We start from the raw sequence: 19,618 nt of genomic DNA on the forward strand, positions 1-19,618 counted from the left end.
CGAGAGATATGTGCCTATATACTTGTTCATATAGGATAACTGCTTATATTATTTCACATTGTTATTGATTTTGTCACTATTTCACAATACTTAAGACAGGCTTCTACATAAGTATATGATACATTTTCACATAATTTACTTATACATATTAGTATATATGACACACATGAGCTCTAGGGACTTGGGATATTCAAAGCCATGGTAAAAACAGAGAACTAACCTTTTTGTTTCTGTTTGCAGAAAACTGCAGGCTCTTTATTAGTTAGTATTCTTTTTTATACAAACCATCACCCTGTTGAAGCCTTCTCATTCTTCATGATCATATGGAAAGATTTGACTCTATCTTCTCCAACGATCTCTCTAAGAACATCATCTTCAATCTTCTCAGCTTGCCATAGAGACGGATCCTCAACAAACTCCTCGCTGAATATCATACTTGAAACCCACTCTTTCCATGTCGTTCTCCTGTACTTGTCTTCCTCCAATGTTCCTCTGGACAAGAGCTGATAAACATAAACAACTTTCTGCTGTCCCGGTCTGAATGCACGAGCTATCGCTTGCTTTGTCTTTGAAGGGTTCCATTCCGAGTCAAGCATTATCACCCGTGAAGCAGCGGTTAGACTAATCCCTTCTGCGCAAGCTGTGATCGAAGCCAGTAGGACTCGGGATGGGTTTCCCAGTTCTTCAAATTTGTCTATTACTCTACCTCTCTCGAACAGCTCTAGGTCGCCGGTTAAGGTCAAGATCTCTCTGCCTCTTTGCCACCTGAAAACGTTCTCAAACAGTTCGATGAACAGACGTATTGGTGCTATGTTGTGGCAAAAGATCAAGATCTTCTCCCTCTTGACCACTCGGTAGACAAGGTTTAGCACAAACATGACTTTAGATCCTTTCTTTGCGTCGTGCTTGACTTTTTCGATCTCAACAAGTTCTTGTGGGTTGAAGAATTTTGTGCAGCAGTTTGAGGTCGTGACCAACCAAGGGTGTATAGCTGCCAATGTGGTCTGAAGCTCGACCTCGAGTGGATACCCGTAATAACTATCTATTACATCCTGAAGTTTTGCGAGTATCTTATGCTGTACATCCGTCGAGTTCATCAACAAAGTATAGATCTGTAGACCGGGAAGAGCATCACCACTCCCACATCCACTCCCTTCATAATTATCAATGAAACTATTAGTCATATTCTTCAACATATTGAGACCTTGAAGGCGTTCATCTCCCACGCTCGCATCAATCTTCTTGGCGATTATATCGATGAAGAGTTTACGTGCTCTGTTCTCCAGTAAGTGAGGCGCCTTCTTCACACCTTGCCTGGTCTTATATTTCTGATCTAACTCCATCAGAACCTCATGAATAAACTTTGGTCTAGCCAAACACAGTGTGTTGAAGTACTCACAGAAGTTGTTCTGAAACAAAGTACCTGAAAGAAGTATTCTTAAGTCAGTACCAACTTTCATCAAGCCCTTACGTAGTCTTGACTTGGTACTCCTTGGGTTATGTCCTTCATCAAGAACAAGAAGCCCTGGGCTCTCTCTTAGAACTTTAGCCATGTATTTCCGATGAGCAAACTTTGAGTCTTCCCTCATTAGAGTCAGAAACGAGGTGTAACCCATTACAAGAACGCTTGGATGCGCGTGCCATTTCTGTATTTTTTCTAAGCAATCAAGAACATGCATAACATCTTTGCTTGGTTTCGGAACTCCATTGAACTGAACTGTGCTGTTATGTTTGAAGGTAGAGTAGGTTCGTCGACCATGGATCAAATGAACCGGAACTGGGATCTCCCATTTGATGAACTCCTTGTACCAAGTGTAGAGAGTTGTTTTAGGAGCAAGAACCAAAGGTCTTTTCCCGGGGAATAGCTTTAAGTAGCTTGTGAGGAAAGCAATGATTAAGAAAGTTTTACCAGCTCCTGGTGTATGAGAGATCACACAACCACCTATCTTATCTGAAGTGGGATCCATAAGTGCTGGTTCCACATATCCTGCTATATTTCTCCAGAGAAACTCGAAAGCTCGTTGCTGATGCATATGTAGTTTTCTCTTAAGCTGAGGTATTAATGCCCAAACATTGTCACTTTCTTCAGCCGCAAGCAATCCCAAAGAATCACTTGACATAGTGAAATCTTTTCTCTCAGCTTCTTTGTGGCCTAATTTAGTCTTTAGGTCATGCTCTTCGATCTGCTTAGTCTCTATGGTCCATTTCTTATGTTCCGCCTATCCAAACCAAACCATGGAATACAATCATTTAAGAGCAAAGTAAAATTATATATTTGTAAGTTGTGAGTTTCACTTACAAATGGTGCAGAAACATGTTTTATCTCAGTTCCTACATGACCACATAACCTACAACACATCCCGATTTCTTCGTCCAGCCTATATTCGTGCTCACAACCAATTCTCGCCTTTTCAAAAGCCTCGTTGCCCACTCTTGCCTAGAGATTTTGATACACCACAACAATAAAATTAGCGGGCGCATGCTTGCATATAAAGTTTTAGAATATGGGATGTTTCAAAGATAATTATACCTCGTTGTCATCAAGAATGTAAGAAGAAGCTAAGCAGAGTTCCATTTCTCTCCATAACATTTCGTTCTCTGAAGTCTCTCCCTCATCATCCTCATTAGAGGTCTGTTCCATATCCCTGTGCAATTTAGATACGAAATTTGTCTTCTTTAACTCCTCCCACTGTTCAACAACACTGGTGGGCTCGTCCTTGGCTGCAATTGTTACCTCAATGTTGTTCATGTATGTATCTATCAGCTTATTATATGCACCTGCACTCAATGTTACTTTCTTAAAGACCCGTTGTTCCTCAGTTTTTGGAACAACTGACCGCGATGGTCGGGATATTCGTTTTTGAACAGACTTCACATGGTTAGGACCTTTCCAACAGAGATCAGCTTCCATCATCTCTTCTATTTCCGTCATTTTCTTCCCGTACTTCACAACTTTACTTCGGTACTTATCAATCTCATCAAAGTAATGGCTTCTTGAGAAACTGCCACCCCCACCCAACAAATTAGCATTAAGACCAAACCGTTCCAATGGTATAGCCTCAAATACAGGAGTGAAAGGAATAACAGAAATCTCGGATGTCCGTTCTTTTCGACTAAGTCCATTTCCTTTCCTCCTCTTCACCAAAACAGTCTGGTCTCTTCGAATATTTGGTATATCTTCTTGAAAATTAGTTATTTTTTTCTTGAACAAACATGACAATGGTACATACAACTCATCATTAGTATAACCATCTTCTTCGTCCTCACTCTCCACATTAACAACAGCCAATTTATCAGACCGGTATGGCATCATACGCACCCAACCGTCATTTATATCTGGCTGAGAATCACATCCGGTATATCTATCAGGTCTCACTTTCCTTCTCTTGGACCGACGCAGTTCCACTACCTCTTCTTCTTCAGGATCACAATCAGTTTCTTGCTTTGTTTCAGGATCTTGAGAATCATTAACTATATCAGCCGGATTAAACTGAACCACTTTTGACAACGGGACACCGTCTTCAACAGTAATATTCATCAAACTCATAGAACTGCTAGAGCCTTCATCTGTTATAATCTGATACACAATCTTGGTTTGCACTGTCCTTATGTGAAACACAATGCTTTTTGTAATTGAAGTAACAGCCAACCAAGAAAGATCCGGTAAGAACTTTCCCAATGACAGTCTTGTTCTTGTCAACGAAGTGCAGTCCTCAGAGAACTTCCACCTGTAGAACTGATCAGTACTTTGTTCCTTGTAAAACTTCTGGAGAATAGAGATTTGGTTTAGACTGATGAGAACAGAATCTTTATTGATTCTTTGTTTATCAGAAGCAATGCAGCCTTGGTCTATGTAAATTCTAATATTAATCTTGCAAGAGCATTTAGACTGATCATGAGGCTTCCTCTCTATAGAAACTATCCTCGCATCAACCCAAACCTATGCAAGAAACAGAAATGCAGAGTAGTTTTAAGAGTTTGAAGATGCAAGAAAAAGAGAATTCAAGCAATTGGAGTTACATATATACCGGTTCAAAGTCATCCTCATGGAGAGGATAGAGAACACAAACATCGATGTCAGGCCTAAGTAAACAGATACAGTCGGTCAATGTCGCCTTTCTTGATCTGAGACGAAGCCTTTGGAACGGACGGATATCTTCCAACACATAACCATTCTCTAACAGACGTATTGCCATCTTTCCATCTTCGATTCTTATGTATTCCACAGCATTCCATGTACCCGAGCAGAAGAACTCGAAAGCTACGAGTAAAAACCGATATATTAAGTCAAAAACATTGTTCTCCAATATTCAAAGTAAGAAACTTTTATAAGAGGGAAAATTAAACGACACTTACGGCATGGATCAAAGGGATGCTTCAAACCATAGAAACGTCTTTTCTTCATCTTTATAATCTTTTGGATCAGTCAACCAACCACACAAGTAAAACCAAAACCCAAAAGTCAGATGCATATTTTTCATAGCAATAGTAACTCAAAGATCAGCAGAAAAGGACAGAACAGAGTGCTCTGCTCATTTGAGCTCATGCTTAGTTGATTAAGGGAAAAGGCTAAGTGCAGCTGTGCATGTAATAAAAATTTGGTTATAATAAATTTATAATGATGCCTCTATCTTTCCAAATCACTAAGAACGAAGTCTAATCTCAAATGCACACAAGCAACTCTGTAAATATGACAACTCTGTAAAGCATCGTTATCACTGCAATTAAAAAGGTAAAAATAAATAAATTAAAAAAAAAAAAGTAACAATTCCCCTATGATCAACAAAATTAACCCAGATATTTCAAGAAACAAAAACAGTGAAGGTGATGATTTTGGAAGCAAACGATCATGATCTAGACAGCAGAACCTTAAAGCCCAAGCAGCAACAAGAGACTCAGATTGAAGTCAAGAAAAGATGATCGGAGAAGAGAGTTAGTGAGTGGACCTTGGAAACAAAACCAGATTGTGCAGTGAAAATGGAGAGACCAAGAGAGATAATTTACTGTTCCATGATTCAAGGGTAAAAAATATGTAGAGGAAAAAAAGGACGGAGAGCTCAATACAACACACTACTAGTTATATCAAAATCTTGGCCACTGTGAAGATCTTAATTTTACATTATATATTGTGCCAACACTGTGTAATGAGTGCAATATTTGGTAGATCTAATTTGCTGGTTTGAATGCCTTGTAAAATAACTTTGGTTTGGTTTATAATGATTTATTCAGACGAAAAAAAAAAAAAGTTAAAGTTCATTTTTCAAAAATTAAACAGCGTTATAACTTTTTAAACTAACCCTAAGCCGCTCTGAAAAAGTGAATGAGTAAAAAAAAAAAAGTGAGCAATAAAGAGATTAAAAAATATATATATATTTACTCAAATATTATACATTTTAGTTATTATCTTATTTTGGGTATTTTTTTTTATATCCAACGTGCCTTTATTTTATGTTACAGAAAAAATGTAATTACAAAGAATGTCATTGATATGTCAGACGGCACGTCAGAAATCGTTGACGTGTATTAAATAACTCAGCCGTAAAGCGTTACAGCGGTAATGACGGCTGAATTACAATATGTTGCAGCTGATTTATGGAAAATGGCTGAGTTATGAGAAAATGGCTGACTTACAAACATAACTCAGCCTGTAGTTACGGCTGACTTAATAAAATATGGCTGAGTTATGAGAAAATGGCTGAGTTACGAGCATAACTCAACCGTAACTATGGCTGAGTTTTTACTCGATGGTTGAGTTGTCAAAAATTTGGCTGAGTTAATACTTCGACACAGCTGAATTAACTTTCTCCAGCTGGCTGAGTTATGAACAACAGTTGATTTATGAGATGTCATTACGGTTGAGTTATGGTTAAATATTATAACTCAGCCGTCACAGGTTAACTTATCAAAAAACTCGGTCATTTTACGGCTGACTTAGTAGCAAAAGATTAATTACTAGAATATCATTTAGTTACAGCCGACTTATTAAACGATACGGCTGAGTTACAGATTTTCAGTTGAGTTATGACATTAAGCGGCTGAGTTTGACAGCCGTTTTTTAGTTTTAATTTACTGTAATAGTATTCATGTTGCGGCTGAATTATAATTTTGTGTGATGGTTGATTTAATTAGGCTGGTTTACATGTTCGTTTGGTGGCTGACTTGCCGCTTCAGACACATCATCCATGTCATCATTCCATGTCATCATCTTCTAAGAAAATACGAAACATCTTTTTTTCGACTCTTGTTCTTCACCTGGTTCAAAAGTGAAGGGTTTACATGTTTTTTACATTGTTCTTCACCTTGTTCTTCACTTCTTATTTTTCCTTATTCTTCTTTATTTTTTTCATGGATCCAGTTCCGGTAATTGTTGTTTCCGGTAATTGGGTAAAGAAACACAAATATGTATTTAACACCGACAATAGAGGGTGTAGAGTTGTGCAGATAGATGCGGAAACAACGCAAGACAAGCTTGTGAAGCTTGTTCTCGATGACTACGGATTGAACGCGTTAAGCCATCAGCTAAAGTTGAGCTACATGTTCTCGAACAAGACACTGAAACATATGTCGCATGATACTCCATCAGTTTATGTCTCCAATGAACGAGCGTTGCAATGTTTTTTGGGAATATGGAAAATCGATCAGCTACGTTTCTGTGTGGAGTTTTCGGCAAAAAAGTCTACCAAAATTAGTGGTAAGGACGGATCGAGAGGAAAGATGAAACAGCTAATAAGTCAGCCAGAAAGCATTATAACTCAGCCGTCATATAAATCTATGAGAACTTTTGTTTTCCCTTAAATATTATAACTCAGCCTTGAAGTATATAAATCAGCCGTTTACTTTAAGTTTATTTCTTGTTATAAGTCAGTCACCAAGCATTATAACTCAGCCGTCATATGAATCTAAGAGACATTTTGTTTTTCCTTAAGTATTATAACTCAATCGTCAAGTAATAAAATTCAGTTGTTTACTTTTATTTCTTGTTATAAGTCAGCCACAAAGCATTATAACTCAGCCGTCATATGAATCTACGAGACATTTCAATTTGTCTTAAGTATTATAACTCAGCCGTGAAGTAATATAAATCAGACGTTCACTTTCAGTTTATTTCTTGTTATAAGTCAGCCACCAAGCATTATATAACTCAGCCGTCATATGAATCTACGAGACCTTTCGTTTTTCCTTAAGTATTATAACTCAGTCATTAAGTAATAAAAATCAGACGTTCAATGTCAATAATGACGTGGAATTGTTTGCTGATGTGTATTTTTTTTTTAATATTTCTGGAATTAAAAATGTAAAATTAACCAAGGATGTTAATTGTAGTAACACCAAAAACACTAAATATATGAGTAATTTTTAGAAAATGTATAATATACGAGCCCAATCATTGTCGTAGCCTTTCTCCTCTTCATGCCGAGATCGAGGCCCTTGTTTGGGCTATGCGTTGTATGATTGGAGCGGACAATCAATCTGTTGTTTTTCTCACCGACTGCTCCGACTTAGTGAAGATGGTTTCTTCGCCTTCCGAGTGGCCAGCCTTTCTGCCTTATTTGGAGGACATACAGACGGATAAGGAGGAGTTCGCTTCTTTCTCTTTGGTCTACGTCCCTCGCTCTCAGAATGGTAAAGCGGACAATCTTGCGCGACGCCTTCGCACATTACCGCATCTAGCTATCTTTGTAAATAATATTCCAACAAATTGGCTTATCTGAGCTAATCTTGTTCTTTGTTGTCAAAAAAAAAAGTATAATATACGAGCAATATTCTTACTTTTGTATAACATTTGAGTAATTTGTTCAATAAAAAGTAGTAAATCTACAATTGGACTATCAGCAAACGAACCAAAAAAGCGGAGAGGAGTTTCAAGAGAGGGTAATCTGGTATATTCACGTATTTACAACTTTTTAACTAACGGACGGTTGTGATTTATTATAATTTTATCTACTAAGTAGGATATATTTTCCAAAACTAGAAAGGCAAGAGATCCACTTCAAAGATATGGTAGTAAATCTTTGACGAAGATTTGGTGGTAAATCTTTGACGAAGATTTGGTGGTAAGTCTTTGACAGCTGAGTCTGAGTGAAGGGCAAGAGAAACTAGAAGTAGTAATCTACAGCAAAAAATTGTGAAGGGCAAGAGAAACTAGATCTAAGGAGTGCAGAGTTGTCATCTATGAAGAAGAAATCGAGGTATTACAATCACCTTATTTACAAAAACACAATGTTTTTGTTACAAATCAAAATTTTTATTTTTTATAGTATAAGTTCTTGGATTCTAAAAGTTTGATGAAAAATATCACAGATTCAAATATATCTGAAGCAATTTTATACTCCCTCCGTTTCAAAATATAAGATGTTTTAGAAAGGGTTTTTGTTTCATAATATATGATGTTTTCAACTTTCTATGTAACTTTTAGATTAATTTAGTATTTTATATTATGCAGTATTGTTTCTGATTAGTTTAACTTGTTAAAAGTAAAGACTTCTTAATCTACGTGCTTTAGTTAAAATATCCTATATTTTGAAACGGAGGGAGTATTATATATATATCGTCGTTGTTTTTTCTCTGTTTATTTATCTGAACATAATATATCATCGGGATTTTTGTCACTATTTATTTATCTTTGTTTATTTTTTTCAAAGAGTTTAAATCCTAATTTTGTATAAAATATTTGAGGGGTAAGTGCCACTCATTTCTCTTCTCACTCAGATCAGCGAGTCTAAATTTGAGTTATTTCACGCTCAGTTGGTTTATCGTTTAAGTTAAAACTAGTGTTCAAGAAAGCGTTAGGCGGTATATAGGTGGAAACACAACGCCTAGCCTAGTGCCTAGAACGTCTAATCGGGGGCTTGATGGTTTTTAGGCGGTTTAGGCGTTAACAACATAAAACATTATATATATATATATAATTATGTAAAAATATATGTTATAAAAATAGAATAATAATTAATCATAAACAAAAGTTAGAAAATACATTTATTTAAGTTACATTAACAACATATAAATATTTATAATTACATATACATATATAAAACTTAATAACTTCAATATATATAGTTAAAAGTCAAAAATAAATATTAAAATAAAATTTATGTAATCTTAAGCGGTTCAGACGGTCATCTAGGTGTCTGCTAAGCGCCTAGCGCCTAGACAGCGCCTAGACGGCCTCTTAGACCATTTTCTTAAACATTGGTTAATACAAAATAATAGAATTGACTTGAGATTTGATGGATCAAAACTCTCCTACAGTACACATAGACCACGTTTATTGGTGGTTTCTTAGAGGGTTTCTGAAGAATAAAAAATTAAAAAATAAAGAAAATGTATGAAAGAGAGAAAACAGAGTTTCTGGTTTGAGAAACGATGCTATGCTAATGAGAAGCTCTTGTTCTTACGTGGTATGCTACTTAGGGCATCTCCAAGAGATACTCTATCCCCTCAAATTTGAAGTTTTATGTACTCCAAGAGATACTTCAATACTTCATAATTTGAAGTTTTGAACAGTGACACTCTATATTTGAAGTATCACTGTTCAAAACTCCAAATTTGAAGTTTCATCTTTTCTTTTTGCATTTCAATCCCTAGATTTGTGTATCTCATAAATAATCTCAAAAATTATATTTTTAATCATTTTAATCCTAAAAAATTATGTTTTTTTTATCATTTTAGTCCTAAAATTTTATCACTTCAAAGTATTTCACATATATCCTTATAAATTTAATTGTTACATATATTTAATAAAAATTAAAATATTAAAATTTCATAAAAATTACATATATTACAACAAATATTACACAACAAAATATGATACTAAACATAATTAATACAAAATAAAGTAATACAATGAAATAAAATTACATGAACACATAAATATGACACAAATTAAAATACTAGAACAATACTAATAATCACCTAAATTTGATATTTTATAAATTAATATTGTGTGTAACATTTTAATGTATGTTTTAGAGTTATTTATAAAAGTTTTATGATTTTAAAGTAACTATGAATAATATAAGGACTATAGTGCAAAATACTTATTTTAAAAACTTCATATATGAAGTATACTCTTGGAGGAAAGAAGTCTCATACTTCATTTTTGAAGTTTCCATACTTCATTTTTGAAGTTTCTCTTGGAGATGCCCTTAGGTGTCTTGTTGTAAGTAGTCCCAATTGCTTTTTTTAAATTAAATAATATTATTTTACTTTTTGGAGATTCATTTTTAATCAATGCAGATGCTCTTACCAATCTATAATATCCTGATATCTAAAACCCACAAAAATTTACCCTAAAAACTAAATTTAATTACAAATATTTTAAAAGGAAATATTTTTTAATTATATATGTTATTATAATTTCTTTTAGAAAATAATATTTAATAGAAAATATTATACACATTTACATTCTCTTTTGGTCAGCTATAATAACTAAAAGAAAATATTTAGATTACACAACTTATCAAACCAAAAGTCTTACCTTTTACAAAGATTTTGTTTTTTTTTTTATTATTTTGGGATAAATTCCCTATAAAGTTACAAAATAATTTGTTTTACAATGCCTATAGTGATTTATCTCTAAATATTATTTATATGTAAAATTTTGGCATTTAGGCTCTGAACATTTAGGTACTGATTAGTGTAGAAACAAAAGAAAATCATCTTAGAACAGCTTATGCTAATTATTTTCATTTGTTTTTCCTATTAAATTAAGCATAAAATGGGAATGCGACCTTGTTTTTTTACTGAAACAAATATAAAAATTTTAAGGAAAAAGGTGAAAAAGTGGAACATTTTATTTTGTTTAGAACTACTTTCTTTCCAAAACCATTAATCTATGATAATACTGATAAATTATTTTGTGAGTTTACATCAATCAAACTACATGAAAAAGTATATATATTTACTATTTGGATCCGTAGCACCCAAACAATTAGAAAACTTTGTGGTATTTCTAACCGTTGCCTTACCCCTCAAGTAAAAGTGAGCGGAATAGAAAGAGAAGCCTTACTTACTTACTTACTTGCTTGCTTACATAATTTGCTAGTCCTTCAGTCTCTGTTTTCATTCAAGTCCTTGAATTGTATTATGATACACATTTATATAGTCTAGACGTTAAATTTTTAATTCTTTCTTATTATGATTTTAATTGCTTCTTCGATTTTTAGGTTGAGCAAGCCTTGATTATTCAGCAAGTTTCATCCTCTGCCGCACTCGATCTCTCTCTGCAGACATGAGTTTATTGGCTTTACAAAGCAGGTATCTTGCAAAGTTTCAATACATTTCTCTATTATCCTCTCTGTTTTTGTATTAGTAAAAACTCTGTATGTGTTTTAGTATTCTCAAGTTGTCTTGCTTGTTGTTGTTGGGACAAAGTCAAAATCCTGATAATCCCCAGAACTTAATTTCTCCGGACTCTTGTGTTGTGTTTTACATTCAAACTAGTAGAATTGTAGTGAATAATCCTGCTAGCTCCTCTAACATGATGGATGATCATATTTTCTGTCTTACAGTAACAATGTACAGAGGACATCTCCACCAATGAAGAGGAAGAAACCATTTGAGAGCCAGGTGGTTAGTATGGCTTAAACTATTGCTCTGTAATCACATTTTGAAAGATGTAACATTCTAACAAAATTTATGGTTTTCAGATCCGGGACCGAGAGCTCTTCACAGTGACTATTGGGTGTGACAATTTCAGAGAAGCCGTGGAACTACCTCTTGGTGCAGACATCAACGAGTGGTTGGCCTTGAACAGTTAAGACACAAAACATTATGACCTGTAATTACTCTCATCCAAACTTTGATTATTTCTTCTTAATTTGATTTCTTTGTGTCTTTAATTTCTTTTAGCTGTAGCTTTCTACAAACTAATAAGACGTTTATATGCTACTCTTGAAGAGTTCTGCACAACCACCACTTGCCTAGATATGAAGGCTGGAAGGTAAACTATCTTTACCATTCTTGATATTCTCATCCATCAAATCCCAAGCTTCTTGACATGATGAATTGATCGTATAGCATATTGTTACGATCTTGCAGATATGAGTATAGATGGATAGATGAACGTACTGGAAAAAGGCATAAAATGGGTTCATCCCCTAAATATATTGAGTCTGTCTTGAATTGGATTCGAACTCAGATAGATAACAAAACCATTTTTCCGAAGATATTTGATACTTATTTGTGAAGCTAATTCATATATAGTTTTAAACATCTTTAAGTTGGTTTATAGTTTGTAACACTTTTTTATTTTTATTTTTTTCTATTCAGGAGAACCGTTCCCTTCAAACTTTGTGGATGTCGTGAAGTGCATTTCGAAAAAGTTGTTTCGTGTATATGCACACATCTATCATTCTCACTTTGGAACGATTGTGAAACTCAAGGAAGAAGCTCATCTCAACACTTGCTTCAAGCATTTTGTTCTCTTCATAACTGTAAGTTGATGAATCTTCTCTGGATCATGCTGCCTTCTTAGGAATGTTCTTTTAATTGATTGTAAAAGTTTGTATAATGATGATGCACGCTTTTTGGAAACATGCAGGAGTACCAGTTGGTGGTTAATAAGAAAGAGTTGGCTCCTCTTCAAATACTAATCAATATTATTTTGGAAGCATAGAAAACTCTTCATATGGTTTCAGGGCCGGGCGTAAAGGGACATCCTAAAGAAGTTTATGACCTTGTATGTTCTTTGTTTGGCTTTTACAAAATGAGTTGATGTAATGCATAATGCAAACGTTAAATGACCTTGTGGGGTTTCAATCAATAAAATAGGATCATTATGTCTATAATGATACCGTTGGACCGCTTTTTCACTTCATTATGAGAAGCAAAGATGAAAATAGACTCTCACAATTCATTTGCAAAGCTCTAGGGTGCTACGTATTTAGTATCAGACATCAATCAATTCAAATCAATACTAGATTGCACTTCAGACATCAATCAAAACAAACTACATGCAGTGACTAATGACTTCATTGCAACAACACCCAAATCAATAAATATATGAATAACTAAAACATAATCCATCCCGGAAAAAAAATGAATACACTCCTCAGGGCAGAACTGATGACCTGCCTTCTTCACGAGTGAGTAAGAAGCTGAAACTTGGGTTCTCCCGAATCAACTGAGAAGGTTCAATGTCGTTTACATCCACATGTTGCATTGACTCTGATATATCATCCACCTTAAACGGGATGCTGCGTTTTGATTCATCCCCTCACGTTAGTTGAGTCATCTTCCAAAACGAAACAGGTGCTTATGGCATAGTTCGAGTACTTCGACATGATTCTTAGCTTTTCCAAAACCTTATGGTTTCGTAAACCACACAGACAATTAATACCATATCAAGACAGACTAAAGCTTAGTTATGTAAAATTGAAACATACATCTGAAGAAACACTCCGAGTGCCATATTTGTCATCCCAGTACATTGTGCTGATTCTGTATAGCTGCTGTACACTTAGCACCTGAAAAAAAAAAATAAGAAGACAAATTTACTGTTCCCTTCATGAAAGTATAGCGATCTAAGGGACAGATTTGAGCATTTGAGCATTTGACCGAGTAGAAGAGACTAAGTAAGTACCGGACAGATTTTGCTTGTTATATCATCTACGGTCTTTTTCGGCTTTGCATGAATGAGCTGAACATAGAGCCAAAACAATTAAGTTTAAGGATTATAGGATTTGGCATATATAATAAGATTTAGAATTTCACCAGAAAATCAACAGTCTGCCGGATATGCCTCAACTCATGCAATGCTGAACCTGCATACTGTAATAAAATAAAATAAGTAAACCCAAAAAGATGTGAAAATGTTTATGCAAATGTTAAAGAGTCAAAGCATGAAGAAATTGTGGCTTACCTCGGTAGCGTCTATGCACCATTGCTCTAATTTAGCCAAACCTGCTATAATGCACAAGTTTATGACAGAGAAATCTCTTTGTCAAATTGGCTTGAGAGAAAAGGAAAAAAAAAAAAAAAGAATAAAAGGGATAGATTACAAGTGGACATGCCTGTTGAAAAGCTGAACATTGATGTAGGCAAATATTTGTGTAAATAGTTTTCTGAATGGTGGAACCTGCATCATGTAAACATACAATATAATCATCATTCATCATTCATCATTCATAAATAGTTTTACTCTTTTGTTATTTTTTTTTCTTTCTTTTTAATGGATCCACAGACTCACATTGTTAGCTTTCATTATATCTTGGTAACTGCTTAGGCTTGCCCCAATACTTTCCCAATGAGAAACCTGAGTTCGTGCGTTAGCGAATCTCCCTTGTTTCTGTATCATGTGGACATGTCTTATAAACCAAAAATGGATTGGCGGGCACAAAAGCAATAAAGACATTACCCGTACACAGAACTCAAAGAGAGGAAAGATCTCTTTCTTTAGATTATCTCTGATCATTGCATACACCTTCTCGATGAAATCAATAAGCTGCTGCTTGAATCCCTATTTGAATTGTAAAGAAGACATTCAAGACAGAACTGAGGCTGGCACATTAAGGCAGATACAAAAAACAAAAAAAGAAAGAGAAAGGATTTGCAGCTTCTTTACTCTGGACGATGGCGTTATTGTAGCACTTGTGAACGTGCGTTTCAGTAGACAAAAGAGCGTGGCTGAATTAGATAACCAATACGCCAAAACATTATTATCATCCGGGACCTGTATTATTCAACGTTACAACATGTTCAAATAGTATCTAAACAATGAAGCAAGAAACAAAAAATAAACAAAAATCATCTTAATTACTTGAATGGCGGAAGTTATTATTTGCACGATACGTTTAAAGATGATGGTTCTTTCGACTTCAAATGATCTCCAGTGAAGAAGACATTTGTAAATGATATATGCAGCAACAGGCTTGCCTCCCTCATATCCAAGGTTTTGTGAGATGCTTTTGGCAAGTACTTCCTGGTTTTCCTAAACGAAAAACACCATGATAACAACAGAGTGCAATACTCAGACAAAAGTACATGAAAAGTTATGTCTTAATTCTTTGTTGACCCGGGTGGTGACATAGCAATGTTATATACTAGCACAGAGCTCAAGGCTACTTGAGAGTACCGAATCACATAGCTGATCCACTCTTCTCGTAACATTTTCAAGTTTTGTGGCAAGCTCTGAATTTTTAGCCTCTGCCTGGGAGAAAGCTTTTCTCAAGTCTTGTGCAGCTTGTCGTTCAGACTGAAGCGAAGCCTGTGATAAAATATGTTTTAAACTAACATATACACTTCACGATATTGAGAGCCTAATCAACATAAAAATCCTACAAAAACTTTTGATAGTGAATACAGAAAGGATGATCGAAGTAATGAGTTAACGTTACACATACCTTTAGAACCTCCACCTCTAATGATAATGATTTGATTCTTTCAGTATACTCAACCAATACCGGAGTGTCGTTACTGACTCGAGGTGCTTCTTCAATAGCTTTCCTTTCAGCCTCCCATTCTCTAATCACATCAGCATTTGCTTCTTCAACTCGCAACCACATTGCGTTCAAAGCCTCCTATTTTTTTTGCATATTCGAAAGATTTTTTTTATTCTTTTTGGCACATTGACGATCCATATGGTCTCTTAGTATCTCAGTTAGATAAACAAGAATGACGCTAATTAATTAAGAGGGTACTTAGTAATGACCTGAACACTCGTAGCAATAGCCTCGGTAAAAGGATCCATGTCCTGTGACATTATAAACTTGATAATTCAATCAGAAAGAAGAAAAATAATTTATATGTAGTAGGCAGGCAGGTAAAAGCATTGTTTTCCTGATCAATGACACAGCCATGCTAGTTTAAAAGCATGAGCAATTAGAGTATAAACAAAAGACACTGCTGAAACAAAGCAACTTTCAAATTTATGTACCTTCATCTTCATATCAGCACTTCAAGGGTTTGATACAAGACCGAGTTCAACAGTGAAAGAAAATAGTAATCGAGATTGGAGATGGCCAGGTGAATCGTCGATTTAGGGACTAGGGGTTTTGAAATACTGACTTGAAGTACTCATTCATACTCGTGAGTTATTTTTTTTATTGGGCTTAGGGCACTAAAGTTTTGGTCTAGTAAGGCTTAATGGGTTTCCAGATGTCCACAAATTAACATCCTTAACGAGTTGATAAATTATGTAATTACTTGCGATTTTACAAAATGCGTTGATGTAATGTTAACAGTAAAAATTTGAAGAAGAAGAGGCGTAACACTTGTTGACTTAATTGCTCAAAAACTACATGCTGTTTTATCCTCCGGTGAAGAACTACTTGCTGTTTATTTGTGATACTTGAAACTAATTTTCCTATAGTAAAGAAAATTTGGTTGTGTAACCAACCACTAATCGTGTGTTCTCTTTGGTTTCTTTACATTTACCATTGGTAGCAAAACATTTGTTGAATAATTCTTCTTCAATACCATATGCATGATCTTGCGGTAAAATGGAAAACTAAAAAGAACCATATCCATTTCATTTCAAGGCAGGTGTGGTGTTTGATACAACAAACTATGGATATAGATGTTAGGGGGAGATCCAATATGATGTCAATCGTACCACAAATCGATGAAGATACTTGGAGCTTAAGATGAGAATAGACTCAAAATTCGTTTCCAAAGATTTAGGTGTTTTTTTTAGTATCAGACATCAAATTAAAAATTTAAAACAAACCATAGTTCCATTATTGCAACAAATTAAACACTCAAACCAGCAATTGAAGAACTAAAACAGAATCCGTCCCGGAAAAAGGAAGAATGAATACACGCTTTAGGGCAAGAGTACTACATCAAACACTCCTATGCCACTTTCTGCCCGAGTGAGTAAAGAAGCTGATCAAAATCGTCGTTGATCAAATGAGGAGGGGCTTCAGAGTAGTTTACATCCACTTGTTCCATAGACTTTGACATATCCTCCACAGTGAATGGAATGCTGTGTTTTGATTGATTCCCTCACGTTAGTTGAGTAATGACAAGGGTACAAAGAGATTTTACCACAAAATAAGCTTAAGTTACCTCGAGTCATTGTCCAAAAGGAAGGGACTGGTTACGGGATTCCAGTCCTCTGGAATCATAGCCCTCATATTTGTAACAAACTATTCAGTTTTGGAAAAAAACATAGTCAATAACATTATCTAGGGGAAAAACAAAGCTTAGTTATGTAAAAGTGAAACATACATCTGAAGAAACACTCCAAGTGCCATATTTGCCATCCCAATACATTGTGCTGATTCTGTATAAGTGCAGTATACTTAGCATCTGAAACAAGAAAAAAAAAAACAACTTACAATTTTCAGTAGTTAGTAAGAGACGGATTTAACCTAGTAGAAGAGCGAGGCTAAATACCGGACAGAGTTCTCTTGTTACTTCTTCTAAGGTCATTTTCGGCTTTTCACGAATGACCTAAACAGAGAGCCAAAAAGTTATTAGTTTACATAAGCAAACAATGTAATGGAAGCATATAAGGAGTAACATATATAGCATAAACTAAGAATTTCACCAAGAAACCAACAGCCTGCCTGATATGCCTCAACTCGTCCCAAGCTAAGCCAGCATACTGTAATTATAAATTGAAACGATAAGTCATTTTTTGGGATGAACATGTGGATTAGAGGCAAAAGTGTGGCAAACTTAGCTTGTGGCTTACTTCATCGGTCGCCTCTACACACCATTTGTTCAGTTCAGCCAAACCTGCTTCAACGTACTCCCCATGGCTTAATGAGCAACACTCACGACGTAGAAGAAAACTACACAAGTTAATTTATTACCGATCTTTGAGTCAACCAAGAAAGAAAACTGAGTTAAAAGAAAGAGACAAAGAGGACTGATTACAAGTGAGCATGCCTGTTAAAAAGTTGAACATTGATGAAGCTGAATACTTGTGTGAATATTTTGCTAACTAAAAAAGGTGGAACCTGAATCATGTAAATCATCATTGCTCAATAGATTGTCTCAAATTGGAAACCCAAAACGTGAAGTTTTACTCTTGTTCTTTTTTTCTTTTTCTAATGGATCATCAGACTCACATTGTTTGCTTTCATTAGATTCAGGTAACTGTTTAGGCTTTCCACAATACTAAGCCAGTGAGGAACTAGAGGTTGTGTGTTTTCTTCTATCGTCCCTGGTTTCTGTGTTATCCACTAAGTCTGATAAATTAATCGATAAAAGTATATAGGCGGATCAATAATTAAAGCTAGCTATATATAAACACAAAAGATCAATAGATAAGTAACCTGGATACACAACTCAAGGAGAGGAAGGATCTCTTTCTCTAGATTATCTCTGATCATTCCATATATCCTCTCGATGAATACAATAAGCTTCTGCTGGAATCCCTATTTGGATTGTAAGACACAAGACACAACTGAGGATAACACCCGTTAAGGCAGATTAAAAAGAAAGAATGATTTGCAGCTTCTTACTCCGGACACTGGTGTTGTAGCATTTGTGGACATGCGTCGCAGTAGGAAAAACAACGTGGCTAAATTAGATAACCAATACGCCAAAACCTCGTTATTATCTGGGACCTGTAACGAAAGACAACTTACTTCAACATGTTTAAGTATTCTAAAATCTTATCAACGTTCGGGGTTTTAGAAATATGTTATAGGTAACCATGAAACAAGAAAGAACCAGCTTAGTACTTCAATGGCCGAAGCAATCATTTGAACAATACGGTTAAAGATGTTGGTTCTTTTGTCTTCAAATGATCTCCAGCGGATGAGACATTTGTAAATGACATATGCAGCAACAGGCTTGCCTCCATCATATCCAAGGTTTTGTGAGATGAATTTCACTAGTACTTCCTGGTTTTCCTGATTCACACCAAAGATAAAATTATATGAATAAATATTTTTTAGTATATACTCTACCAATACTAGAGTGTCTCATTACTGACAGGAAATGTTTCTTCAATAGTTTTCTTTGTAGCCTCCCGTTCTCTAAGGGCTCCAGTGTCTCGTGTAGCCTGATTCAATTTTGAGCATGACGAATCATGGTTTTTTTTATTTTCTCAGTTAAGTAACCAAGAATAGCGCAGTTTAATTAAGTGGATAATTAGTACGTAATGACCTGAATAACAGTATCAGCCTCAGTAAAAGGATCCATGTCCTGTGACATTTATAAACCATAAGTGTCCAGGGTCTCATCATCAATTTAATCAGAAAAAAATTATTGTAATTCATATGTATTAGAAAGAAGAAAAAAGTTGTTAGAGCCTCTCTGTAGCATCAAAACTTGTAAACAAAACGAAAGTTACCAGACAATGAAAACTGGCTAAGATTAACAAACATGAACAAACTGCTAGTTCATAAATTCTTCTTAACATGTTAAATGGCTTGTGAACAATGAAACAACGAAGAAACAACTTACTTCAATGGCCGAAGCTAGTAATGTATGAATGATACGGTCAATTAAGAACGATGGTTTCGATATGTATCCATTTATACAAATGTTCAGGATCCAAATTTAGATTGTTTTTTTTTAATTGCAAATAAAGAAAAAAACATGAAATTTTGTAGGAAAAAGGACTAAATATCATTATAGATACACTCCAAATGAAATTGAATAATTTTTTAAAATTTAATAATTCATTTACATCATATATAGACACATATATTTATCAAAT

The 19,618-nt window shown here is 34.9% G+C and overlaps 3 protein-coding genes and 1 pseudogene across 4 annotated transcripts; 1 reads left to right on the forward strand and 3 right to left on the reverse strand.

Annotated features, from left to right (window-relative positions):
• Positions 1–31: 31 nt before the first annotated feature.
• Positions 32–5,096, reverse strand: LOC104770421 (SNF2 domain-containing protein CLASSY 2-like). Its single transcript, XM_010494845.3, has 6 exons — positions 4,947–5,096; positions 4,357–4,414; positions 4,029–4,261; positions 2,531–3,940; positions 2,300–2,437; positions 32–2,219 (listed from the first exon to the last, which is right to left on the reverse strand). Exons 2-6 carry the CDS (start codon positions 4,403–4,405, stop codon positions 288–290), a joined length of 3,762 nt encoding a protein of 1,253 aa, XP_010493147.1. The 5' UTR covers positions 4,406–4,414; positions 4,947–5,096; the 3' UTR covers positions 32–287.
• Positions 5,097–11,482: 6,386 nt separating this feature from the next.
• On the forward strand, positions 11,483–12,803 carry LOC104772399 (putative MOB kinase activator-like 2B; annotated as a pseudogene). The gene is made up of 6 exons (XR_015593788.1): positions 11,483–11,571; positions 11,649–11,754; positions 11,851–11,941; positions 12,040–12,167; positions 12,265–12,434; positions 12,542–12,803. The product of XR_015593788.1 is annotated as a putative MOB kinase activator-like 2B (transcript).
• A 183-nt stretch (positions 12,804–12,986) lies between these two features.
• On the reverse strand, positions 12,987–15,700 carry LOC104772400 (myosin-17). The gene is given in 9 exon segments (XM_087504876.1): positions 12,987–13,150; positions 13,152–13,196; positions 14,189–14,287; positions 14,363–14,458; positions 14,495–14,671; positions 14,741–14,929; positions 14,975–15,205; positions 15,342–15,518; positions 15,650–15,700. Coding segments are annotated over 9 exon segments (1,164 nt in total). The 3' UTR covers positions 12,987–13,051.
• An 868-nt stretch (positions 15,701–16,568) lies between these two features.
• Positions 16,569–19,497, reverse strand: LOC104772401 (myosin-17-like). Its single transcript, XM_019241843.2, has 14 exons — positions 19,363–19,497; positions 19,063–19,101; positions 18,890–18,958; positions 18,636–18,806; positions 18,414–18,518; positions 18,225–18,326; positions 18,018–18,119; positions 17,836–17,906; positions 17,639–17,738; positions 17,492–17,548; positions 17,338–17,394; positions 17,170–17,250; positions 17,008–17,087; positions 16,569–16,924 (listed from the first exon to the last, which is right to left on the reverse strand). The coding sequence occupies exons 2-14, from the start codon at positions 19,096–19,098 to the stop codon at positions 16,792–16,794; spliced, it is 1,164 nt and encodes a 387-aa protein (XP_019097388.1). The 5' UTR covers positions 19,099–19,101; positions 19,363–19,497; the 3' UTR covers positions 16,569–16,791.
• Between the last annotated feature and the right edge of the window lie 121 nt (positions 19,498–19,618).

Source organism: Camelina sativa, chromosome 20 (genome assembly GCF_030686135.1).
Source record: "Camelina sativa cultivar CO46 ecotype springtype chromosome 20, ASM3068613v1".
NCBI classification, from domain to species: domain Eukaryota; kingdom Viridiplantae; phylum Streptophyta; class Magnoliopsida; order Brassicales; family Brassicaceae; genus Camelina; species Camelina sativa.

What these genes read in the sequence shown, in the direction of transcription:
- LOC104770421 (XM_010494845.3), bottom strand. Translation starts at nt 4,405, where the DNA reads ATGAAGAAAAGACGTTTCTATGGTTTGAAGCATCCCTTTGATCCATGC. An exon ending in GCATCCCTTTGATCCATGCC is followed by an intron (nt 4,262 to 4,356) that starts GTAAGTGTCGTT and finishes TTTTACTCGTAG; the next exon opens with CTTTCGAGTTCTTCTGCTCG. An exon ending in ACATTCTTGATGACAACGAG is followed by an intron (nt 2,438 to 2,530) that starts GTATAATTATCT and finishes CAAAATCTCTAG; the next exon opens with GCAAGAGTGGGCAACGAGGC.
- LOC104772401 (XM_019241843.2), bottom strand. Translation starts at nt 19,098, where the DNA reads ATGGATCCTTTTACTGAGGCTGATACTGTTATTCAG. An exon ending in TCCTTGAGTTGTGTATCCAG is followed by an intron (nt 18,120 to 18,224) that starts GTTACTTATCTA and finishes TGGATAACACAG; the next exon opens with AAACCAGGGACGATAGAAGA. An exon ending in TAACAAGAGAACTCTGTCCG is followed by an intron (nt 17,251 to 17,337) that starts GTATTTAGCCTC and finishes TTCTTGTTTCAG; the next exon opens with ATGCTAAGTATACTGCACTT.